Below are 23,683 nucleotides of genomic sequence, written 5' to 3' on the forward strand. Positions count from 1 at the left end.
CACCCAGGCTTCCCCTCCGGCGGAGCAGAGGTGCTGCGACGGGCGCTCACTGCAGCGTCCTGACGTTGGGCACTCTCTGTCACGGCCCCGTGGTGCTGAGCTGTGTGTTTGGACACTGCTCATGGGGCTGGATTTACTGGTCTGCAGGATCTGCTCTGGTACTGTGTTCCTGTGGGCTTTGAAAGAAATGGGAAAAGCCACTTAACTGTTTAACAGTGCAATTTATAATGGCTTTTTTGTTTAGTTAATGCAGATAAAGAGGCTCTGCCAACCTGCCTATTAATATTGCACATCTGTATATGTTTTATGATAAATTATTCTGTATCCTGGAAACAAATGTTAAACTGAGACCTTGAGTTCTTTAAGAAGAACTGAGAATTATTTTGACAGGATAGTACCCAGGACAGGTATTTCAGATAGAGTCCTTTTCTCTTTTTTTGATTCAAGACTTTCTGAGGAAAGCAGAGAACTGGCTTTCTGTCTGAGAACTGGCTTTCTGCAGAGCGCTTCTGTCTCTGCAATGCATCTCTAGTAATGTTCTGTTTATTCTAGCAAAGGGTGAAAGCTTTCCAGCTGGTCAGCATGTTTAGGAGAGACTTGAGACGTGATTCTTGGTTCTTCAGCTTTCTGGTGAGTTTTTACAGTAATTTTTATAATTTGAGTATTTGAGATAATGGTAATGCTTTATATGAATGTTACAAAACATCCTCCCCAACAGGTCGGTAGCCTGTCCAGGAGTCTCTTTGCCTTTGCAGCCCTTGCCAAGAATCAGACTTCTAAAGGTTAGTATTTTTATCAGTACGTCTGTATGTTTTTACAAGCAGTATTCAGCACAGAGAAACAACACACAAAGAAAATTTCTGTCCGGTGGCAAAAAGAAAGGTAAAGAAACTTTTTCTGATACCCTGTTTTGTGCTTGAAATTATATTTGCATAGCTAAGTATTTGCTTGGCTAAGTGTGAAATTGTTGTCTGAAGTCAGGTAAGTACTGCTGGTCTTTGTGCTGCTGTATCTGCGAACAAAACAGATGATTTTGTGCTTGCAAATTGCACCAGGCAGTATTTGTAACTGCTGGGGGATGCGGCAGGAGACTGACCCTGGGTGTCCGTGGCACGGAGGTGGGTTGGAGAGGCTTTCTGTTTCTCCACACAGTGTCTGTCTTTCTCCAGGTTTTGCTCCTGTCACCATTGAGACCTCGAGGCACATGTATGAATATGTGGCCACTGCTTTGGACTGGTGGCACGCAGACAGATCCTGTGAACAGCGCTTTGCTCAGCTGCTCTTCGAGCCCCGAGACAGTGAGCGAGGTTCCTTTAGCAAACTGCTGCAGACCCACCACATCAGAGGTTCTGTCTGGCTAAACGAAAGGGACGGTGTCCTGCGCAAACCAAAGTGGAGACGTGAGTATAAGTGGACTTGGACTGTTGGAGATGTGTTCACTGCTGGAGCTTTTTCATCCTGAAAAATTAATCTGACTGAAAAAGTTGGACCTCTAGTCACAAGCGGAGACTGGCAGCATGACCAACAGTGATCCCAGCACATCAGCTGGGCACTGGTAAGGTTTTTTAATGCATTGCAACAGATGGGAGTTGCAGAGGGGCTCCTCTGCTCTGTCCTCCTGTACCATCTCCTGCAGAGCAGGTCTGGCTCTGGTCAGCCCGGCCCTTTGTGACCTGTGAGTCCTGCAGAGCCATGGCATTGGAGACAGGACCAGGAGAGCAGGTGTTCCCCAGCAGCAAGGCACCGCATGGCAGATGCCTCAGGTTTTATTTGGCTATGTTCTTGGTTGCTATAGCATGGGATACCTGGGAACATGCTGTTCCTCCCATATTCATTGTTTGCAATCCTATTTGCTCGAAAACAGTTTCTGGAAATTACACTTGCTGAAATGGCGCAGTCTCAGCTTGCCTGCCTCCCTGATTCCCTCCAGGGAGGGAGGAAGCAGAAGCCTTGCTGCATCCTTACAGGATGTCCTTGCCTGCAGGGTCCATGAGTTCTTAGCTTGAGCGGGAGGCAAATGGAAATGATGGTTTCTTCCCAGTGGAAGATGAACAGGCTTTGGCCCTTGCTTCTTCATTTATTCTGTCTGAAATTTCTCCTTCTAGGGGACCACATTGTACCAGTCCTGGTATTTGGAGACAAAACAGACACAAAATACGTAAAGGTGCTCTCTGACTTCCCAGCACTGCCTGCTGTTACAGCTTGTGCCCACCTCCAGTGGGACACCAGGACCCAGGAGATTGCTACCATCTTCTCCTATGCTGTGCCAGCTTTTATTAATGAGTTCCAGCTCCGAGGCTTTGTTGACGAGGAAGGCTTTGTTCGATTTGCCCTCATAGTCCACGGGCACCATTCCCCATACCTGCCCGTGTTCCGTGCTGATGGGCAGTGGCATCACTTCTGCGTGACCTGGCAGCAGGAAAACGGGACCTGGGCCATCTACGCCGATGGCAAAAGGAGGGCATCTGCCAGTGGCTTGTGTGCCGTGGGGCCGTCCGCCCCCCAGGCCATCTACAGCCAGGGGACTTTCATAATCGGGCAGGATCAAGATTCCCTGGGGGGCACCTTCAGGGAGAAAGAGTCCTTCAGCGGGAACATCACCGACTTGCACATCTGGCAGAAAGTCCTGGGCGCAGAGCAGATTGAGAAGGTTCGGTCGTGCTGGGTGGTGGAGCAAGACCTTGTGTTTGGGTGGAGCTCAAACGCTCTGGAGGTTGAAAGCACCGTTCAGGAGGTGACCGCGCAGTTCCTTTGCCCAGGTAGGTCTCATTCGGTGCTTCGGCTCTTCCCTTGGAGCGAGGGGGTCAGAACGTGGGGAACGTGGACAAGAAACCAGTCCCATCCTTAGAGAGGGAATTTGATGCAGTTTGTAGAATGATGCTTCTGCTTTGGGAAGGAAAGCAGAAGCACATTCAGAGCCAGGCTGGGCAGTTTACAAGTGGTACTTAAAGGCACATCACTAACCCCTTGGCCATGGAAGACCTCTGCAGTGACCCTGGCACAGACAGCTTTTCGGATGCCCTGGGATAATTTATTACTGATAAATCACGAACTCGGGACCTGGCACTGCCGCCTTTGCCGAGTCCCTTCTGGAGAGGATTTACCGGGTGGGTCGGGACCAGTTTCTGAGCCCGTCCCTGCTCTGCTCTGTCCCTGAGGCTGCGGAAGGAGCAGTCCACAGTTTTTGTCTTCATGGCGGTTTGTGGATTGCTCGCAGGGAACGTGATGCCTGAGGGGGATGGCGTGTCTCTGGGGGACCTGGGCCTTCTGTTTGTGTGTGTTTCCACAGGGCCTGTCGAGGAATGCCGAGTTTTTGAAGTTGGCAGCAGTGGATTCAGTTACGCATCTTGTTTGCAGTCTTTGCCTTTTATCTGTCGCTACAGAAAGGGTACAGCATCTGTTCTTTATTTATTCATTACTTCCACGGCATTCACTCCTGGAGGTCCTAGCTAGGATGATGGCCAGTGTTGGGGAAGCCTCATGTCTGCTCTGAAGAGATTGCTTGCAAAACCTGCTGTAACTGTGACTTTGCTTCAGTTGCATGCACTCTGACAGGTTATTTTGCTATTCTCTGGTTGAGCAGTGGTTGTACATGTTACATGGCTTCTGGATGCAATGCTGTAGAATGCCTCCAGTCCAGGCATCTCCAGACTCGTTGGGCAGGGTGGCATGGGGAGGAGACAGAAAAGAAGTGTCAGACTGTCTCTCCAGATGGGATCTTGTACTAGGAATAAAATACAGCTGTTACACCTCCTTGCCCTGGCTGTCCTACAAACTTACCCACCATCTGAGGACTGCTCCCCAGGCTTTGAACACGGCATGTGTTTACCACGCTGCTATACACCACGCAATAGTTATGCTTGTGTTTTATTCTCAGATGCATACTGGCAACTGAAGAAAGCTCAGCTGGAATCCAGCCATTCACTTGTTGGCCGTGTGAACACGCTTGCAGAGAGGACTGTGGTGAGTCCTGCAGCCCCAGCAGAAGCAGCAGGAGCTGCTGGGGTGGACTTGCTGGCACCTACTGGTGTTTGAGGTCACTTTGCCAGCAGTTATGCCTGTGGCCTTTTCTGGGCTGCTGTTGGAGAGTGTGACCAATACAGCTATAACTTGTGCTGTGATCAAACAAGCAAAGTGTTGCTTCGGGTTGACTCATCTCACTGAGGTCGAGGCTGGACAAGAGAGTTCAAAATGTCAAGGCAGATCTCTTTTCCCTAAGATATCACTGGTTGGCCAAGGAAGTGTCCTCACACCAGTGAGGACATGCAGGCTATTGCCAAGGCATAGCTGATGATCAGGCAGAATCAGGGCTCTGCACTGAACTAAAACATCTTTTCCGTGGCAGATTCCTGAGAACGTCTTCACAAGTGATGTCCAAGACATGAACCTCTCTGTTGCGCTTGGTGCTCTTGATGTCTTGACAACTGTTCTGAGGAAAGCAGAGACACCTGTGCTGGAGTCATCTGACCTCCTTGCGGTGCTTCAGTTACTAAAGCAAGTTTCTGATGTGGAAGTCCAGGAGGGAGAGGATCTGGAGATGTTGGAGCAGTTGGGCCAGTATTACATGGAAGTGACCGAGTTAATCTTGGAAGAGCAGAATATTGAAACATGGTCCTCAGTCAGCCAGGTAACGGTGTCACCAGCTGTCTGGCTGCTGTGTGCCACATCTGTTCATCTTGTGTGTGCAGCTCCTTGGCCTGCTGTATGACCACAGGCTGGGGACCTGGGCTTGCATGGTCACATCTAGCCTTTCTGGCCGTTTTCTGGAGGTTGTGAAACTGCTGCAAGCATGGGCATGGAGCCTCTTTGCCAGCACAAATAAGGGCCAGCTACCTTACTGTCGCCTCAGTTGTTGGAGGTGCAAACAAGTTCTTCTGCAAACAAGTGCAGGCGAATGGTGCCTTCCTTGCAAGCCCCTCCAGTGGTTGTCTCAGCTCTCTTCAAGCTTCTCCTCTCTGTCAGCCTGGATTTACAGGGCTACACACAGTTTGCAGATTTGCGGTGCTTTGTGGATTCTTTGCTCCCACGTCCTGCTGTCTCTGGCAGGGCAATGCCCTTCACTTTATGGTTTGTTGTATTTTCCGTGGGTGGGCTGCCAAGGAGCTATCTGTCATTAGCCCCCACGCTGTTCAAAACACCGCCAGGCTTTGTGTGAGGGATTTCCATCATCCCGCCCCCGTTTCTCCATTAGCATCTTCCCTTCTCACGTGGGTCTTTTGTGTCTGTTGTATGGTCTGCACTCTCCACTTGTCTCTGGGAGATGTGTGACAGTGTCTGGCCTGGCCAGTGCTCCAGGAACCAAGCCAGGGACCTCCAGAGATGAAAGGATGCTGAATAGTTCGGTTTACCTCATCGCTTGGAGTTGCTTGGGTCTCCGTGGCCACAATTACTCACAGCTTCTCGATAGTGGCATAGAACCAGCTCTGGCCCAGTGTAGCTGGTGCAGCAGATGTATCTGCTGAAGGAGAAAGGCTTTGATTTTGGGTGGCACTTGTGCTGCCCAACACGTGCAGGACCTTGAGTAATAGGACCAGTCACCCACTGCCCTTCCAGCAGCAGAGTCTATTTCTGGGTGAAACCTCTTCCAGGAAGAGAGCGTGGTTGTTCTACAGCTTTCCAAAGGTCAGGAATCAGGTCTAAAAAATCTACCTTTTCTCCAGAAGCTTATTTAGTTATTTATTTTCGTGCTGTTTTGATGACTTTGTATAAAGACCAGCAAGTGTCCCTCATTGCCAGTCTTGTCTTTGTTGCTGAAGGAACTGGGAACATCCTTTATTGAAGAAATCAAAGAAAAGCAAAGCAAAAGCCTTGAGTCCCAACTTCCCTTTTTTTCTGCCAAGGACCAAGCATTTAAGAAAACTTGTGAGCTGTGGGCAGCATGAGCCGGTGGTGCAGGTGCTGATTTCCTTTGCTCTCTCTGTTTTTGCAGGTTATCAGAGGGCCCATGGCTCTTGTTGAGCTCTGTGACAGGATGGTGTCACACTTAGCTCCACTGCTGACCGCAGGGAGGACAAAGATCACGATCCAGCATGGGAATGTTGGTGAGTGGCACTAGCAGAGCTTGGGGAGGGCATCTAACTGGGACCCAGCTCAGCCATCCTATCTACGTCCCAGTCCAAGTCCACTCCTGGCACCTCTCCTCCTCGGGCTCATCTCTTGCTAACCCTATGGCCTTCTCCCCGTTCCCTTTGTGCAGAAGTGTCACAGTGTGGCAGACATCTCTCACACTGTGGGTTGTAAGAGGATTGTAAGAAACCTTTGGGCGCAGGAGACAGACTGAGCCCAGACGGACATGGTTTGCGCTGAAAGGGATCTGTCTGCTGCTGCTGCTGTGGGTCTTGGCTGGGGTTCTGATGTCCTTGTGGTACTCTGCTGCTACCTTCTGGTAGCAGAAGCTCTGGAGGAAGGCTGAACCCTGGTTCAGTACCTGATTTTACCTCTTCCACAGGGATGGAGGTCAGGAAGCTGGACATGAGCGGGCAGGAGCTGAGTAGCGAGGCGTACCTGGTCCGGAGCCCTGAGAAAGGCAGGCATGACCTCATTGAAGTTCCTGCAGAAGAAATGCAAAGACTGAAAGCCAGAGGTGGGTTATGACGCCTGTGCTTCCCTGGGTCCCCCCAGGGCATTTCTGTGGCACCTTCCTTAACGGCAGGAACTCATTACCCTGCACACATGCGATTTGAAGAAGTGTGGGGAGGAGATGCCCGTGGTGAAAGGGAGATGGGCTGTGGGGGAGAGATTATCTACAGCCTCTCTACAGGCCCAGCTTGGAGCTGGGGGTGCCCTGGACCCCAAGTGTCACAGCCCCAGATGAGGGCCGCAGTGCTGGAGCAGGGGCTGCTCAGAGCTGCCCTGGGTGCTCGCATCCCATCCCACAACGCTCTCTCTGCCCAGGTCTCCGCAGAGTCATGGTGAAAAACATGTGGTTCGGCTACAGCTCCCTGCAGCGCTGCCTCTCCGGTGCCGGCAGCAGCACTGTCTTCCAGGACGTGGCTGCCTCCGACGGAGGACAGAAGTAAGTGAAACAGACCCCCCCCTGCACCCTTGGGTTGCCCTCTTAGCACCACAGGAGAATTCATTTCCAAGTCTGTGTTGAGTATCTCGGTGCCTCTGTTTTGGGGTCACCTCCACCCTGCTTCATCCCACCCCATTTGTCCTTGTCCCTGCTTTCTCCAACATGCATGTGGAGACCGGACCACGGGAGGGGGCTCCGGGGGCAGTGCTTTGTGGAGGCAGAGGCCCTGTGTGGTGTGTGCCCCTGTGCCTTGGTGCACCGTGGTGACTCTTTTGCCTGCCTCTCCTTCTCCTGAGGGTACCTAGGACAGGATGGGGACAGAGCCTGGGGGCTGCTGCAGGGTCCCCTCTGGCTGGGGCAGAAGCTGCAGGAGCCAGGGTGCCTCCATGGATGGGGGCTGTCAGAGTGGGGTGGAAGGCAGAGTCCTGCTCCCGGGGAGCTCTGAACACTAGGTGGGGATGGCAGCTCACACATCCCGGCACACACCGCTCCTTCTCTGGGCCTTTGGCTCGGCCATTGCCGCTGCTCAGCTGCCAGCCACTTAGGATGCTCCAGTGCCTCCTCTGTACCGTCACCCGCTGTGGTCATGGCAGGGAGTGGTGGTGTTTTCTATTTGCCAGCTAATCTGGGGTGCTTTCTGCCCTGTGCCTTTGCTGGTGGCACTGAAGCACTCCAGAAGCGGCTCTGGATCTCTCCAGCAGTCTTGTATAACGTGAGATCCTGTTTTCTTGTGGTTCCCATGCCTGCGAGCAGCGTGCTTTCCCTGGCAGGTACCTGAGCACCACGGTGGGCACTGCTATCATCTCCTCTGCTCTGCTCAGTGACTACCAGGAGATCAGCACGTCCGTGCGCTACCGCCTGCAGCACCGCGTCCAGGTACCCCCAGCCGGGGCTGTGCTCCCCAGCAGCATCGTGCAGCCTGACCCCGAGGGTGTGCCCGGCCTTGGCCCAAGGACCCCCAGAGCTCCTGGACTTAGGGGAGTCCCATGCCCAGGTCTCTCACCTCGACTCCTGTTTCCACGGGGAGGTGTTTGTCCTGTGCTGACAGACCTTGTTGCAGCCGAGTGAGTGAACTGCATCAGTCCACGTCCAGTACCTGCATGGCTGTGTAATCTCTTCTTCTCCCTCTCTGCCTGCAGGACCTGCCCAATAAGCTGCTGGGGCCCATCTGTGCCTTCTGGAACTTCAGCCTCAGGTGCCTTGTTTCAATTTGGGTCCCTCCTAGATTTATGAGCTTTTATTTCCACTGGAAAACCAAACACAACAATATAAATGTAATGGTAAGGGCAGGGATCTGTAATTCTTTGCCTGCTTTGCACGCTGGCATCCTCTATCTGCTGGAATAGAGCACTCTCCTGGGAAGATTTCCTTTGGAAAAGTCACTCACAAGCAAGTGACCTTTAATGACGTATGTACAACTGAAATGGAAAGCCCTAGTTAATTATGATTGTTGCCTGCAACAAAGAAGGGTTGGTCTGAGATATATAGCCCAACAGACATGCAGGACTCCCAGCCTCATAAATACTGCTTGGCATTGAGATGTGTTTTTGCTGAATGTCACTGCAGTGAGACCATGAGATTGTGATATATTATGGATCAGTAATTAAGTCATTCAAGTGCAAAAAAACTCCTTAGAGTCCCAGTCTTGTAACAGGCATGGATTGGTTTGGGGAAGGTAGGAAGAGGGTGTTTTCGGAAGCAGCTGGTTACTGCACAGACAGTTCCATTAGCCCTGCTCCGAGTTTGATCTTCCCTTGATCTCAGCAAATCTGCTGAGACACAGGGTGAGCCAAAGGGAAGTCCAGGTGAAGACCTGTCTCTGATATCCTCTTCTACCTCCTTTCAACTTTGCTTCTTCTGGGAGAATGGAATTCCCTTAACGCCTTGGCTTTCTGTTGAAGTGGATGGTAATTTCCATGTGTTTTCTCTGGGTTTTTTTGCTGCATCTTAGCCCAGATGCTGGTGGGATGTGGTCCACAGCCGGCTGCTCTGTGGTGACATCTCTTCTGGACTCCACTGCCTGTTTTTGCAACCACACCACGAATTTTGCTGTCCTGCTGCAGGTGTACGAGATGCAGGTCAGCGAGGAGCCTTTCTCTTCCACTCTGGGGGGTGGGGGCCAAAAACTGCCAGCAGTCTGTGGTTAATCTGCGGGGGGCTTGCGTCTTCTGTTGTTTCATGGTTGCAGAGGACCGCCAAGGAGGAGCTCACACTGCAGACCCTGACTTTTATTGGATGCGGAGTTTCCTTCTGTGCCTTGATAGTTACCTTCATTTTATTCTTGGCAGTTGGGTAAGAAAAGTCCAGACACTCATAGCCTTCTCTGTATTTTTTGTTTGATATTTTGCTTTAGAACAAGTATCCAGATGAGGTATCCTTTGCCAGTGTGGGGTGATGCAGGTGTGTGGGGAGGGGTGGGGGCTGCACTGGTGGTCGGTAGCAGGGGGAGGGAGGGGAGCGGTTGCCGTTGGCTTGGGAGGGGGGCCCGTGCTGGCTGTTTCTGTGGAGGTGCTTGTATGAGCTGTGCACACACCTGAGTGTCCCTGGGAAGACTTTTATCAATGACCAATAATGTTTACCACAAAAGCTGCTCTGCTGGAGTTAATTTTTATAAAATAAACGGAGCAAAGACTATTTCTTCAGTTGCCAACCCTTCTGTGTCACTTGGCAAGCACAGAGGTCTGCCTGGTGAGCACGTCAGTGCCTCCTCCACCTTCTCTTCCTCGTTGCCTGTTCCTTGAGCACTAGCCAGGGTCTGCGAAGCCATGCCTAAGCATGTCCCCAGCACCAGGTGCTTGCCCAGCAGGGCAGCCCTTTGCCTCTTTGGACTCGTCTCTGCAGCGAGTAGCAGAGAGATGGCAGGTCACCCAGGCAGGTCTGCACAGCCCAGCAAGGACTCTGGAGGACACGCGCACCCTTTCATTTCACCCATGAGCAGCATGCTCTGGTGGGAGGTGTCCCTGCCCATGGCAGGGGGGTGGAACTTGATGATCTTTAAGGTCCCTTCCAACCCAAACCATTCTATGATTCTATGATTTGACTGCAGTTGAGGGCTTTCTCTCTCCATCCTCAGTGTCCCCAAGAGTGAACGAACAACCGTGCACAAGAACCTCATCTTTGCATTAGCTGCCGCAGAAGCTCTGCTCATGTTCAGTGAATTGGCCAAGAACAACCAGGTAAGCTCACCACAAAGTGTCCTATGCAGCCAGCTGGACCAGGCCTGCTCCAGCATCATTTTCACAGCAAACAGAACAGTGTAATCCCCTTTATTAATGTTTTGTTAATTACTTGTAACTTGCATCTAGGAAAGAATTGTGTCTCTGGAGATATGCACGTATGCATCATGCAATCTGTCAGGAAAATTCACTTCTTTTTCCTGACAGTTTGTTTCTGACAAAAAAAATCATTCAGGAAATGTAAGTAGTTATAAAACAGCAACATACAGTTCTGTCCCCTTCTGTGTCCTCTTCCACATCCCGGGGCTGGATCAGGCAGCTCTGAGATGAGAGAGCTGCAAGGGAAGTCCAAGAACTGCAGGAAAAGATGCTGTCAGTTCCCTCTTCTGTGGTTTGCGATGGTCACACAGGTGAAATGAGCTGCAACAGTTGGGCTAGTCATGTGTTGCAATTTTAAGAACTCTTCCTGGGGCTTGTGGATGTTTAAATACGTTTTTTCACATTCTGCAGCATAATTTGGAGGTTGCACTCTTCCTCCTGACCACAGACATGCTCCCAGAGGACTCCTCCTCCTGAAACGGTGTGATTTCTCATCTCTCCAGGTGCTGTGTTTCACAGTCACTGCCTTCCTTCATCTCTTCTTCATGGCAGCCTTTTCGTGGATGCTGGTAGAGGGGCTTCTGCTGTGGAGCAAAGTGGTAGCCGTCAACATGAGTGAAGACAGGAGAATGAAGTTCTACTATCTGACAGGCTGGGGTATCTACAGACTCCTCTGCGCTGGGCACTCAGAAAAACGTGTCCATTTCTTTCTCTAGCAAAAGTTTCAATAGAAGAGATTCCAGAATGCTTGGTTTGTTTCCGTATGCGAGTTGGGTACCACTGCTCTGCAGAGGCTTTCTTACCTTTATGTGTCAAATTGCTGGTCCTAGAATGTAAGCTAAAAAGCATTTCTGCTATTTTTCTAAAACCAAGAGTTCAATACAAAAAAAAAACAACTGCAGAAGAAAGTTTATGGTAAGTTCTTGTTCTGGGAGAGCATTACTACAGTCTGATAGTGATCAAAATATAAATATGGTCCAGACTAAGCACCCTTTATTCTGAGTGCACCTGTTAGGGACGTAGAATTCATTTGAATAACACGAGTTTCATATCAAAGAGGAGCCTCTTCAGGTCAGTGCTCCTTGCAAAACACACGCCTAGTTGGACATCGGACAACTGGTTCAAATATTTTGGATTGTTTTATGTCTATGATTGTCCATTTCGTTAAAGAAGCAATCCGAGGAGTAAATTGCTTTGATCAGGACTCAGGACTTGGAATGCTTTATACCTCAGAGGGTGATGTTGACAGCGTATAAATCTGGTCTTGTAGAGCTGGGAGAGATTTCAGCCACAGTAAATTGATGTTGCTCGTGGGGTTTCAGAGGCTAAGCCGCCTCACGCTGCAGCGTGTCTGGTCACGGGGGGTTTGAAGCAATTGTCTGGAGCGTGGCTGACCCGCACGGGTCATCTCTGCTTTTCCTGGGGTTTAATTTGTGCTTTTTTTTTTTTTTCCGCAGGCCTTCCCATCGTTATCGTGGGTGTGACCCTCGCAACTTCCTTTAACAAGTATGTGGCAGACAACCATTGCTGGCTGAACGTTCAGACCAACGTCATCTGGGCCTTTGTTGGGCCCGTTCTCTTCATCCTGGCAGTAAGTGCCAAAACCTGCTGGGAAGGTGGGATTCCTCCGTGCCTGGTTTTAGGAAAGCGTTGCAGAGTCCGGGGGGTCAGTACCTCTCTAGCTGAGGCGCTCACTTTGTTATGCTTTAGATAGACTTTCACAACACAAATAAATCTCTTTAACCACAGCAGCTTTTTTTAGAGAAAAAGAGTGCTTTAGGAAAATTTTGCTGACCGGTTCTTGTATTGGCTGGTAAGTTAGGAATGTAGATAAATGTGTAGGTTGACTGTGACGTTGCCTTAGCTAAAGGCCTGGTTTTAATATGGGAACATCTACGTCCTTGAAGTAGTATCAGTATCATTAGACAACATGGTAGCAGAAAAAGATGCAATATTTAAGGGGTCTGTTAAGCGTCTATACTTAACAGGGAAGACATCCTGTGGGAGAAGTTTTGAGATAAGTTTTATAGATTTCACACTTGTGTGGATAACTCTATGGAGTATTTTACTCACTGCTTTCTCAGGAGTGACACGTTTCTCCCCAAGTTCTGACACTCAATTATTGAGTTCCTGGCAGAAAAATCTCACCCCGGTGGAGCTGAGATAACAGAAGGTGACTGGGTCCGATGGCTCTCCTCTGTCAGGTGAACACCTTCGTGCTGTTCCGGGTGGTGATGGTGACTGTGTCCAGTGCTCGCAGGAGATCAAAGATGCTGACACCCAACAGCAGCCTGGGGAACCAGATTGGAGTTCAGATATGGTGAGCAGGGAAGGGGTTTCCCAGCCTTGGCTGCTCTGGGTATGAGATGGTGGAATTATTGTTAAATTGAGAGTCTTTGTGTTGGCAAAGTGAAAGACCATGAGTTGGAGGAGTCAGGGCAGAGAGGATTTTCTCCTCCAGAGTAACTGTATCACCCAAAGGTAGTCTGTCTGCTGTAATGTCTGTGCCGCTGAGAAGCCCAGCCAGCACTTTCAGCCTGAGGAATCCGCTGCTGGACTCCAACGTTTGCACTCACACTCCTAATTCTCACCACTTTGGGATGGGAGACCCTTGGCAGCGTCTGCTGAAATCAAAGCAGAATCAGCTTCTCTTTTCTTCACAGTTTGAAGGGGTCATAACTGAATTTCTCCCCCACCCGTCCCATCCTCAGCACTTGTGTGTGCCTCTCAGCGGGATGCCAGCGGTAGAGGGTGCTGGGGTTTGGGCTGTCTGCAGTAAAAAGGATTTTCTATATGAGTTTGGGAACTGGTGGATGGAAAGTATCGCTGGTGGGGATTTCATACATGGGAAGGAGAGGTGGTGTAGACTTCTGTAATCAGTCGATATAGAGAGACCTCTAAAAAACTGCTGCTTGAGTCATTACTTTATCATCCTCTGTGAATCTTTATTGTTGTTAGCTGGCGCCGGATACCCCTGTGCTAGACACGCATTGTTCCCCTCTATCATAAATAAATTTTCCCGAATTTACAGAAGCACGAAGATAGGGTATTGCTGGAGGGCAGGGTGACATCTATATGCTAATAAAACAAATACTGAAAGCCCTCCTTGTAGCAGCAACTGGGGGGAAAATAGCTGTTTTCTCATGGCTAATGACGTCAAAGAGCTCCCTTTTTGCTAACTCTCAGCGATAAATGAAGAGCTGGGCTGGCACACGGCGGGCTGAGAGGTGAAGTGTTTGGTTTTCCCCCTCTTAACTAATTTTGTTTGCAAAGGAATTTGTTCCGTAGCTACCATCTTGGGTGCCTCTTGGTGGACACATCGTCTGAAAGGCACTTGCTGGGGGAGGAGAGCTGTCTCCAGCATCTTCTGCAAGATAGAGGCCGGGGTGTTCCTAAACCCCTGGAGTTTTTCCAGGGCAGATCCACTCAGTGCTCCATAACCTAACACAGATGCCCCAGGCAGATCACGGGGAGACCTGGGGCAGGGTTTGCAGAGCCAGGAAGGGTGTTTGCTAGGACACCCTGGGTTCAGGGATGAGGGGCACAACAGGGACCCCCGTGGAGAACTGGTGGCTGGGAGGTGGGTGCCAGCGCACAGTGTTTTGGCTTTGAAGTGTGCCCAGGTGACTCTGAGCTCTTCTTCCTGGCAGGGCCACAGCCAAGCCCGTCCTGGTGCTGCTGCCTGTGCTGGGGCTGACCTGGGTGTGCGGGGTCCTTGTCCACCTCAGCATCATTTGGGCCTATGTCTTCATCGTGCTGAACTCTCTCCAGGTGAGTCCTCTGCCAGGTGGATGCTCACATCACAGCCGAGCAAGTACCTGTGGTATCTTGTGCTTCAATGTACTCTACATGTCCTAGTAGCTGGGGACATTTGTCAGCTCTGAAGCCCAGCCAAGCCTTCCCAAGCCACTGTGCTGTTTTGTCTGAGGAAACTGAGTTCATGCTCCCCAGATATGAAATACAGCCCTGGAGACCTTGTTCATCCAATGGCTTTTAGATGCACCAGTCTTGAGTGTCTTACTGGTGCCACAGCTCCCAGTGCCTGCTAAGAGCTGCACTGGAATCTGGTGGGGTGCAGGAGCATTAGGTGGGACAGATTGTGGGCTGATGATCAGAACCTCGCACAGGGAGGCTGGAAGTGTGTGTGCTGTTTCTAGCTCTGACTTCCAAGACCTTGGGTGAGTCCTGTCATCTCCTTCAGCCTCTTCGTTCCTCTTCAGGTAGCATTAGTTGGCTACATTTTTAAGATTATTTGCTTGTCTTGGTGTCTTCCAGGGCCATGGCTGTTGACTACCATACTTCAGTGATGTTATTAATTTGTTAGTATTAATAGGGATCTCTATAGGGCAGAAAGTGACCCTGGTGTGTAAAGCAATACTTCACATTTGCTTCTATGTTTACTGATTTCATCAAAAGAGTTTAACAAGCCTGTATGTGGTTAAGACAGCAAAGCAAACTGTATTTGTCACAGCAGCCAGGAGCACTCAGTTCTGCAGTGAGGTAGGACTGTTCCCAGGACCTCGGGATATCTGAAACTCAGGGACACATGGTGACAAAAAGTCCCAGAACATGTGCTCGCCACCTGCGATTCAAAGCGTCAGCCCCCTTATTGGCAGAAGCTTTCCAGACCTGGAGAGAAAGCAGCTGTAGATGGAGCTAGAGAAGCACCAAACGGCACTGCTGCTGCCATGGCAGGAGGGGAGAGTCCAAGGTGGGTGGTGGGGGTCCCTGCAGGCACCTCCTGGGGGCAGGGACCCAGCCAGGGGGAACAGGCAAGGGCTCAGCCCAGCCCCTGGGACTCAGACTGTGCCAGGATAGTACCTGGGGATACCCACACCCCCAGAATAGTGCCTGGGGGTACCCACACCCCCAGAATAGTGCCTGGGGTGCCCACACCCCCAGGATGCCATCTGGGGGTACCCACACACTCATTCCTGTCCCTTTGCACTGGGCATTCACAGAGTTTTCAGAGTCCCTTGCCCAGTGCCTGGGGAAAAATCCTACTCCAGGGGATCCAAGTCAAGAGAGCAACTGAGTACTACCCTCCAGACCACTGGGATCCAAAGAGTTCTCCACCCCCATCTCCCTTTTTTTTTCCTCTGGATTCAGTAGAAATTGTCTCCTGCTGTAGCTTTCCCTTAAGGAGCAGCAGAGCTCACAGTGCTTCCCTCTGGCACACTTGGCGGGTTTCAGTGTAGCATTGGCCTGGCTCTCCAAGGGTGAAATGCGGGCGTTATCACCACGTGCACGAGATGGGTGGTTGCTCCAGGGATGTTCTGGCTGTGGCTGGCGTGGGTCCAGCGGCCGGGTGCTGCTCACGCACATCCGTCGGCTCTCAGATGGGGATGTTCCAAGGCCAGACAAGGGACGCCTCTCCACATCTCCTCTATTAAGGATATCAAAGGGTGGCAGGAGGCCTGTCCTAACTGTAATTAAATATAGCATCAGTTCTCCTTGCCTCCTCATGCTATGCTTAAGTTATTGCACAGAAGAGAACTCCAGGTGCTGTCATGAGGTGAGCCTATGTCCAGCCCAGCCTACGTCCTCCGTGGGCCACTTGGCTTCCGTTCATCGCTGGTGCCAGCAGAGGGGCTGTGGGATGCTGGCTGTGGCAACATGGATGCTGGGCACATAGGTTTTTTGAGAGACAAGGAATAACTCCTGAAATGAATAAATATGTCCTCTGGATGATACATCTCCTGAGACTCCCTCTCACAAACCACAACAACATCCACCTTGGGTGAGACAGGAGCTGAGGTGTTTGCTGGATCAGGATTTATTTTCTTCCCTTGCTTTCTAAGTTGTTGCTGCTTTTGGTTTTCTTCTTTCTCCTAAAGCTCAGGAGGAGCTGTGGATGTTGTGTGGACAGTCGAGGGTTTGCCCATGAATATGCTGTGCTTGTTTGGCTCTGTCCCTTCATTACCACCTTCAGGTCAATTCGCAGGTTACCCCGGAGGAGGAATGCTGGTGGGAAGCTGTGGAGTTGGGAGAAAGCAGGGACAAAGCCGTCCCATTTCAGCCCCTTTGCTGACTGTCTTAGGGATCACCTTGGAATTTCCTTTGAGGCCAGCGTGCTGCTTCATGCGCGAGTCTTGTGCAGGGAAGCTTTGCTGCAGTGCTTGTTTGTTTGTTTGACTGCTTTCTGTTTATCTGCGGAAACCAAAGCCTGTCTTCAAGGTTACTCTGTGCGTCGACACCAAACATGACAACTCCTTCTCCAGCCAGGCAGCACGGGAATTCAGCCGAGTGATGGACTGTGCTGTGGCGGCGGTGGCTGCGGTGGCCACCCCACAGGCTGGCGAGCAGGAACCTTCCCTCCAGCTCAGGATTTCGGAGGGAGCAGCACCGACACCCTGCCAAGCACCCAGTGCTGAGTGGAGGTGTTAAGAAACAGTGTAGGTAGAACCCACCAGCTTCATTTGAAGTTGTAGAGCTGGAAGGATGGTCCTGAGGCTCAGGGCAGGGACTTACAGAGCCACTTGCTGTCTCTGGTGAGAGGGGAGCAGGAGATGGTGCTGCTCCTGGCTGGGGGGTTTCTGGACAGACGGACACCAGGCAGGAGCATCCTTCCTGCTCTGCGGGCCCCAGAACATGCTGTGCTCTCAATCATAGAATCATAGAATGGTTTGGGTTGGAAGGGACCTTAAAGATCATCCAGTGCCACCCCCTGCCCTGGGCAGGGACACCTCCCACCACACCAGGTTGCTCCAAGCCCCCTCCAACCTGGCCTTGAACCCCTCCAGGGATGGGGCAGCCACAGCTTCTCTGGGCAACCTGGGCCAGGCTCTCACCACCCTCACAGCAAAGAAATTCTTCCTGAAATCTCGCCTGTGGCCACCTAGCGCCTGCCCTGCCGTGGGTGGGGAGAGGCTGGGACCAGGACATTGGGGGCCCTGCCAGGAGAAGATGGCACGCAGGCAGGAGGGTAGGCAGGAACGGGCTCCTCCAGAGCAGCATCTCCGCTTCCGCCCGCCGCTGCAGCTGGGCCTCCTCTCCTTCCTCGGTCTCCTCCCAGCCGACCAGGCGGCTCCCCCCCCTCTCCCCACGCTCATCCAGAATGATTACTTCAAGGAAGACCTGCCTTGGCAGCCCGACCAGAAATCTGGTCTGGGGGAGTGACCAGCATTGCTGGCTGAAGGACAGGTCATGGCACGGCGCCAGGGTACTGCTACCATTACGCCTGCCAAGAGCTCGCAGATGAAGAGCGAGGCTCATTGAAGACAAGATGGATTACTCTTCTTGCTGCGGCTGATTTATCTAGCTGCGATAACAAACACCCCACAGATATAACATAAATCTGGTGGACCAGATAGGGCTGCCTTAAGGCCAAAATCGTTGGTCTGGAGCTGTAATTAGCCCCAGGCTGTGGCCTCCAGGCCCATAGGAAGGGTTGTCCGGGTTGGGGCTGAGCAGAGCCCCTGGGTCCGTACCCCACTGGATTTGGGTCAGAGGGTCCTGTTAACGCTGTGGTCTGTCACTGCGTGGGACAGAGGGACTGTCCCTGGCATCATGTGTGGCACTTGGTCTGCGGGAGGCAGCTGAAAGTCCCCCCGGGATCGATGCTCAGTGGAAAGGGAGGTCTGCTTCCCAGATCTCAGCTCCCCTGGAAATTAATTCCTGGTGGTTTCTGTTTCTGAGGCCTGAAGGAGGTGTTTCCTGGGGGATTTTGCACGCACAAATGAACAGGAGCACAGGAGAGCTTTGGTAAGCTGAGCACCCAGTGAGAGACGCCTGCTCCCCCCAAATGAAATGCAGGAAGAGGAGAAGGAGGAGGAATGGGGCATGGACTGTCTCTCCTTTGTACTCTCTGTGAGGAGCCTGGTCTCAAGTGTCATTTTAAGGAAGGTGCTTCCTGCCCAGCTGTCCCTGGCCCACCGTCTGTGCCCCTGCCCCTCAGCCCGGGTCCTCACCCATTCTAGGACTCATCAAACCCATTTCCTCCCATGCCAAGTGGCACAAACCAGCCGTACATCCCTAACCCTGCCTGTGCTCTCTCCTTTTCAGGGCCTGTACATATTCCTGGTCTATGCAATCTATAACAGCGAGGTAAGAGATGCCCCTGGCTGGGGCTCAGCCACTCATCACAGCGGCTGTTTATTAGCAGTTGGGGGGTAGCTGGGGTTGTAGTGGGTGCAACAGGCAGCATAGCCCCGACTGTGCTTCTGGGACAGCGGTTGCGTTTTCTCCATGACTTGCTGGAGGATCTCTTGCTCTGCTAGAGCTGCTGTGGCCCCCTCTAATGTCCTTGCTCTGCTCCAGGTGAGGAATGCCATCCAGAGGATGAAGGACAAGAAGAAAGCACTCTCGTTCACAGTAAGTTGCAAGGAGACCCTGCTGTCCCCTTTGTTCATTGTGCACCCACCAGAGGAGGGCCATTCATGTCCGTTTGGACTCCTTTGAGGAGATGATGTTGTAAAGAAGTCTTATTTTTCTTGTCTTATGTAGAGATGGCAGAGGCTGTCTCCCTTCTGTGCAGTCCTGTTGGACAGCACAGACCCAAAGATAATCTATCCTGATGAGGCAGCAGCCTGCTGTACCTGGGTGGGATGGGAGTCAAAGTCCCAGGGGCTGCAGGGCAGATGAAATCGATCTTTAAAGTTGGACCTGGGTCTAGCAAAGACTTATGTTGCAATTTTCACTGTCCTGTACCTCTTCCCTGTCATTACAGAACTGCTCTCATCCCATCAACTACTTATCAAGTCCGAGAAACACGACCTCCTGGGAGACAGGGAAACTAAGTCCTTCTGCAGCTGAGAGTGCCTTGTCGAGCCCTGTGCAGAAAGACCCTCCAGTGAAGAACATCACCAACAAAGGTAAAGAGGGTTGCCATTGCTGTTGGCCCAGGCTGTGTGATGAGACCACAGTAAAATGTGGTAAAATTACTCATTTGCACGCTGTGCCTCTGTGAGCACTCGGGGTCTGGTGCTGCAAATGCAGGACGGGATGAAGGATTCCCGGGGAAGGCAGGGACCATGATGTGGATCTCAAAGGGACCAGGTTTGTGCCTGCGGGCTGGCTGGGTGTGGGCATGGGGGGATCTCATCACGATGTTACGCAGCATTGCATTCTCTTGACACAAGAATCCATGTCTGTGTCTTAAAATGAATTTTCTGGGGAAGGAGGGGCAAAGGTGGCAGTAGGAAATAGGGTTTTTAGCAACTAGAAAGAAAGGTGTTGTGTGCTCCAGACAGTTTGTGGGTGCAATTATTCAGGTAACCTGTTTGGTCCCTTTGCTCCAGTGGGAGATACTTAGGGGACAAAAAGTTCTTGGTAAAGCATGAATATTTCTACTCCCTAGTCTCCAAACTCATTGTGCTGCTTCACCCCTTAGGAAATTTTGGAGCCAAAATTCCCATGGGGATTTCATCAATTATGTCACCTGAGAGACCGGTATGTAATGTCTTCTGTTATTCTTCCACCTTCACCCACACACAGAGCACAGTGGTTAGGTAGGAAAGGTGCCTCGTGGTTCCAGCGAGGGGCTGGGGACACCTGGTAGCGTTACCAGCTCTGGCACAAATGCAGTGGTTTGTGTTCAGTCCATCCCAGAAGCTGCTTGACTTACCCACCCTGTGTGCAGACTGAGGGTGACGCCGATCCCCGATCCCCTCTGTCCCAGGGTGTTATGGAGGTTGCTGAGTGTTGGTGAGGGACTGGGCAGCGCGTTGGCACCACATCCATGGTCTCCTCCTGAGGGCCAGCCCAACACACGCCCTGCCTGACAAAACTGAGAAGGTTTTGATACACATCCTGAAGACTCTGGTTCGTTAAGATACGTACTCATTATCAGCAGCGTGTTTATTTAAGTCATTTAAATCATTTGAGATGTATGTTTTCATGCCCATAGTGGCCACTCCTGGTAGTCAAGCCAGATGCAATGGAGCGTTTGCTGTCTTCTATAGGAGCATAAGATAGAGAGCAAGGTGGGCTAGTGAGCAGGAGCTCCTGGCCAGTGACCTGCTGTGGCTGTGCTGAGGGCAGGGCTTGGCTCAGGAGGCAAATGCTGGAGCTGGGCAGGGGCAGGCAGCAGCGGACAACAGGGGAGAGAGCATGTTCTGGGGGCAGGAGAGGAGGAGTTCCCAGAACGGCTGATTTCCAAGGCGAGCTCACCCCTGAGCCAGTGGGGAACCAGCCCCTCTGCCACTGGGAGGGTGAAAAGAAGGACCAGTGAATTTTGGCCAGTAAAGCACCAAGCAGAGGCTTGTAGGGATCAAGGCAGGAGACTTCCCCAGGGACGGCAAAGGAGAATCAGGCAGCAGGGACTCGCTGTCCCTGCGGTGGGCGAGCCACATCCCCCCGGGGAGGGCAGGCTGGGGTGTGCAGGAGTGTGATGGAGAGCTCAGCGAGGTAGGGCCTAAAGCAGGGAACAATTTAAATTTGACTACTCTGGTACAACTTCCATCTCCCACTATTGAAATGATCATCAGTCCTTGGGCACTTGACATACAAGTGCTGTAATTTCCTCAGAATAAAATCCAACACTACTTTCATATGAGTCTCTCACTGAAGGATCTCTCTCCCTCTCTAATATTTATCCTTTGAAAACCTGTGTCACATAGACAGCTCTTATTTATCCAATAGATAATACTTCTATAGCTGGCATATCGTTTTGAAGCCACTCAATAAAATCCATATTTTCATCTCTCGTGATTTATATTGTGGTTAATGCCGTTCCTCCCCTCGTGCTGAGCGCCCACCGGGATTCATTCGCAGGTGATGCTTTTCTCAGCCACCAGCTGCTGGCTGTGTAAACTGGGACCAGGGCTAAGCTGCTGGCACCAGATATGAGACGTGGGCCAAAGGGATCAGACCAGGGGCCTGAGTTTCCTAAGTCAGGGAGCATTAGGAGGCAGCGGATCCCCTAAATGCCAAGGCCGTGGCATTTCCTCACAGGCAAAGACAGAAAGCGCTTTCCTCCATGTGAGGGTCACTGAGGACTTTGCTGGATCTTTGCTGCTTAAACATTGCATTTTTAATATACGTGTTTCCTTTCTAACTAACGTGGATGCAGCAAAAGGTGAAGCTGCTGCCGGTGCCTGCCCGTGGGGCGGCAGTATGGGGGTCCCTTGGCATCGGCATGGGGGTTGCATGGGCTGCGGGGAGGTTCCATCGGCGCAGCTGAGCCCCCGGGGGTGCTACCCTCTGCTGGAGAGGTGCTGCTTCCCCTGCTCCTTCCTTACACAAGTCAGTGCTGCTTTTCCTGCTCCCCAGCTAAATGAGTCACGGCACTCGCTGGAGGAGCGGGGAATTAAGAATGTCACTGGCAGCTGCACAATAGTTTGGATGAAGAGAAGATGCTACTTAAAAACGTTTGAAAACACTTAAAATGACAAAACACTGAGTGAGTGAAGATACAAACACAGACGAGATGTTCTTTGTATTTCAGCTTTTTTAAATGTTGTTTGGTGATATTTGTTGCTGCTGGGCTGGGAGCAGGAATTTCACACCTCACAGAGTATTCACCATCACTTAAGCACAGGGTGCAGGCTTGTGCGTGCTTTTTCCACCACAGCTCAGGGGGAGAAAGTTCTCTCTCCTCTTCTCCTGGATTTTCCTGGGGTCTCCAGCACGGTGTCCCACCCACTGGGTTACCCCAGAGTGGGGGTCCCAGAGAGGGTGTGTGGAGCAGGGCAAAGCTCACCGGCAAAGCAAAGCCCTGGCACTTCTGAGAGGTGCATTGTGTCCAGGGGCACCCCACAAAGTGCCATCCCTTGGGGACCGGGATGAAGGCTCTGGTTCCCGGCCCGTGCTGTGGCTCGGTGGTTGGGTGCTGGGGGAGCCCCGCTGGCCCTGGGGAGGGTGCTGGTGGGTTTCCTACAGTGGAGCAATCAGACCTGTGCCTTCTGCTAACAAATGTTCTCCCCTCTTTCAGGCTGTAGAGCTGACAGCATTCAAATCCTCAGGTAACATTTGTCTTCATAATTTTCTTTAATTTTTGTTATTGCTTATCCTGGTTTCTGTGGTTGCGTGGTGGAGTGCTGCCCAGAGGGTGGGTGAATTTTGCTTAGGCTTTAGGAAGCATTTTATTTGCAAACTGCCCTGGTGGGCACAGTCCTGGCCAGGCTGTTGGGAGATCCGTGTCCCCCTGAACAGATTGCGGGGGGAGTATGAATCCCCAGCAGCTCTGCCGGTGCTGCCTGTGCTGCCTCTTCCCGGCAGCACTGGTGGCTCAGCCAAGGGTGCCCAAATCACAGCACCCACCTGGCTTCTCCCCAGAAAGGTGCAGGTCTCTCTGCACCTTTTTTGTTGCTGCTGTGTGTCCGCAGTTGGCTGCAGGACGGCTCCCTGGCCCCCTCCGTGACCACAAAGCTGTGGGTCACAGCCCCTGGCAGAGGAGCAGGGATTGGTAGGTAGCTGATGCTGAGCGCTGTGCCGTGCACCCCTCGAGGCACAGCGGGGACCAGCACACCCCGCTGCTTGGAAAAACCCAGGCTGCTTTCAGGGGTGGCAACAGCTTTTTGCCACGACGGGGTATTTTAAACCAGCAGCTGTGGCAGAAAGCACTGGTGGGTGTTAGAAGTGCCTTGCTCCCAAAGAAGGGGTGTTCCAACAGGGCTGGATTTATGAGCTTAAAAGCAGCCATTTAGGTGCTTTTGTTTCAGGTTGTAGAAAGGCCAATGTCACCGTGGAGGTGGGTAGAATTAAAACCAGAAATCCCTCCTAAGCCCCAGACCTCTGCTTGACTGCAGTGCTGGGGGGAGGCTGGCCAGCCACAGCTCCCTGCTGCGGCCCCGGCTTCCCAGCCTGGCTTTGGGCAAGGCACCGGATCCGTTGGGTCTAGGTGTAGAATATTTAGCTTTATTTTTTTTAGCAGCCACTGCTGAGTGCTCCCAGCACTCTCAGTGCAGTCTCTGGATGGGGCCACTCAAGCAGACAGCGCAGTGAAGAATCACCAGGGATGGCTTGATATTATTTTTTTTCTGCATTGTTACATTTTCTTTTGTCAAAGGAAGCAGTGCATTAGCAGGTTTCTGATTTTGCTCCACATCAAGTGTCTAAGCAGGGCATGCTCAGACTATTTTCGAGACGATGCCACCCAGAAGCATTGCAGCTTTCCTCCCCACAGTGGACACATGAGCAAGGCAGGAGCGGTGGCATCCGGGAGTAAATGTGCTGCGGCATTTCAGGTGGGAGAGTGGGGTCTCAGAGACAGCGAGACCTACACCCGGCACGTGCCTTTGTGCTCTGTCCCCCCACACCCTCACCCTCACTTGCTCCTGCGCATTTTAATCCAGCCACACGTGTCATTAAACTCCAGCTGTGCAAAGAGGCGGGTTTGTTTAGTTTGGTTTTGTTTTCTCAGGTAAGCCCTCAGTATATTTGTAAATATACTGTAAATATACTGGGTCTGCCCAGAGGATGGTGGGGACACAGGGCTGGTCTTGGTGCTGCT

General features: G+C 51.7%; 1 protein-coding gene across 1 annotated transcript; it reads left to right on the forward strand.

Moving 5' to 3' along the window:
• Positions 1–582: 582 nt before the first annotated feature.
• On the forward strand, positions 583–23,398 carry ADGRD2 (adhesion G protein-coupled receptor D2). The gene is made up of 25 exons (XM_074161396.1): positions 583–630; positions 719–782; positions 1,170–1,400; positions 2,106–2,759; positions 3,290–3,388; positions 3,878–3,963; positions 4,346–4,627; positions 5,930–6,041; positions 6,449–6,583; positions 6,895–7,015; positions 7,786–7,891; positions 8,155–8,210; positions 8,967–9,093; positions 9,204–9,307; positions 10,089–10,191; positions 10,794–10,947; positions 11,748–11,881; positions 12,495–12,610; positions 13,941–14,061; positions 18,295–18,336; positions 18,550–18,603; positions 18,959–19,103; positions 19,622–19,680; positions 22,163–22,193; positions 23,283–23,398. Exons 1-25 carry the CDS (start codon positions 583–585, stop codon positions 23,396–23,398), a joined length of 3,300 nt encoding a protein of 1,099 aa, XP_074017497.1.
• Positions 23,399–23,683: the final 285 nt, after the last annotated feature.

Source organism: Numenius arquata, chromosome 19, assembly GCF_964106895.1.
Source record: "Numenius arquata chromosome 19, bNumArq3.hap1.1, whole genome shotgun sequence".
Classification (NCBI taxonomy): Eukaryota; Metazoa; Chordata; class Aves; order Charadriiformes; family Scolopacidae; genus Numenius; species Numenius arquata.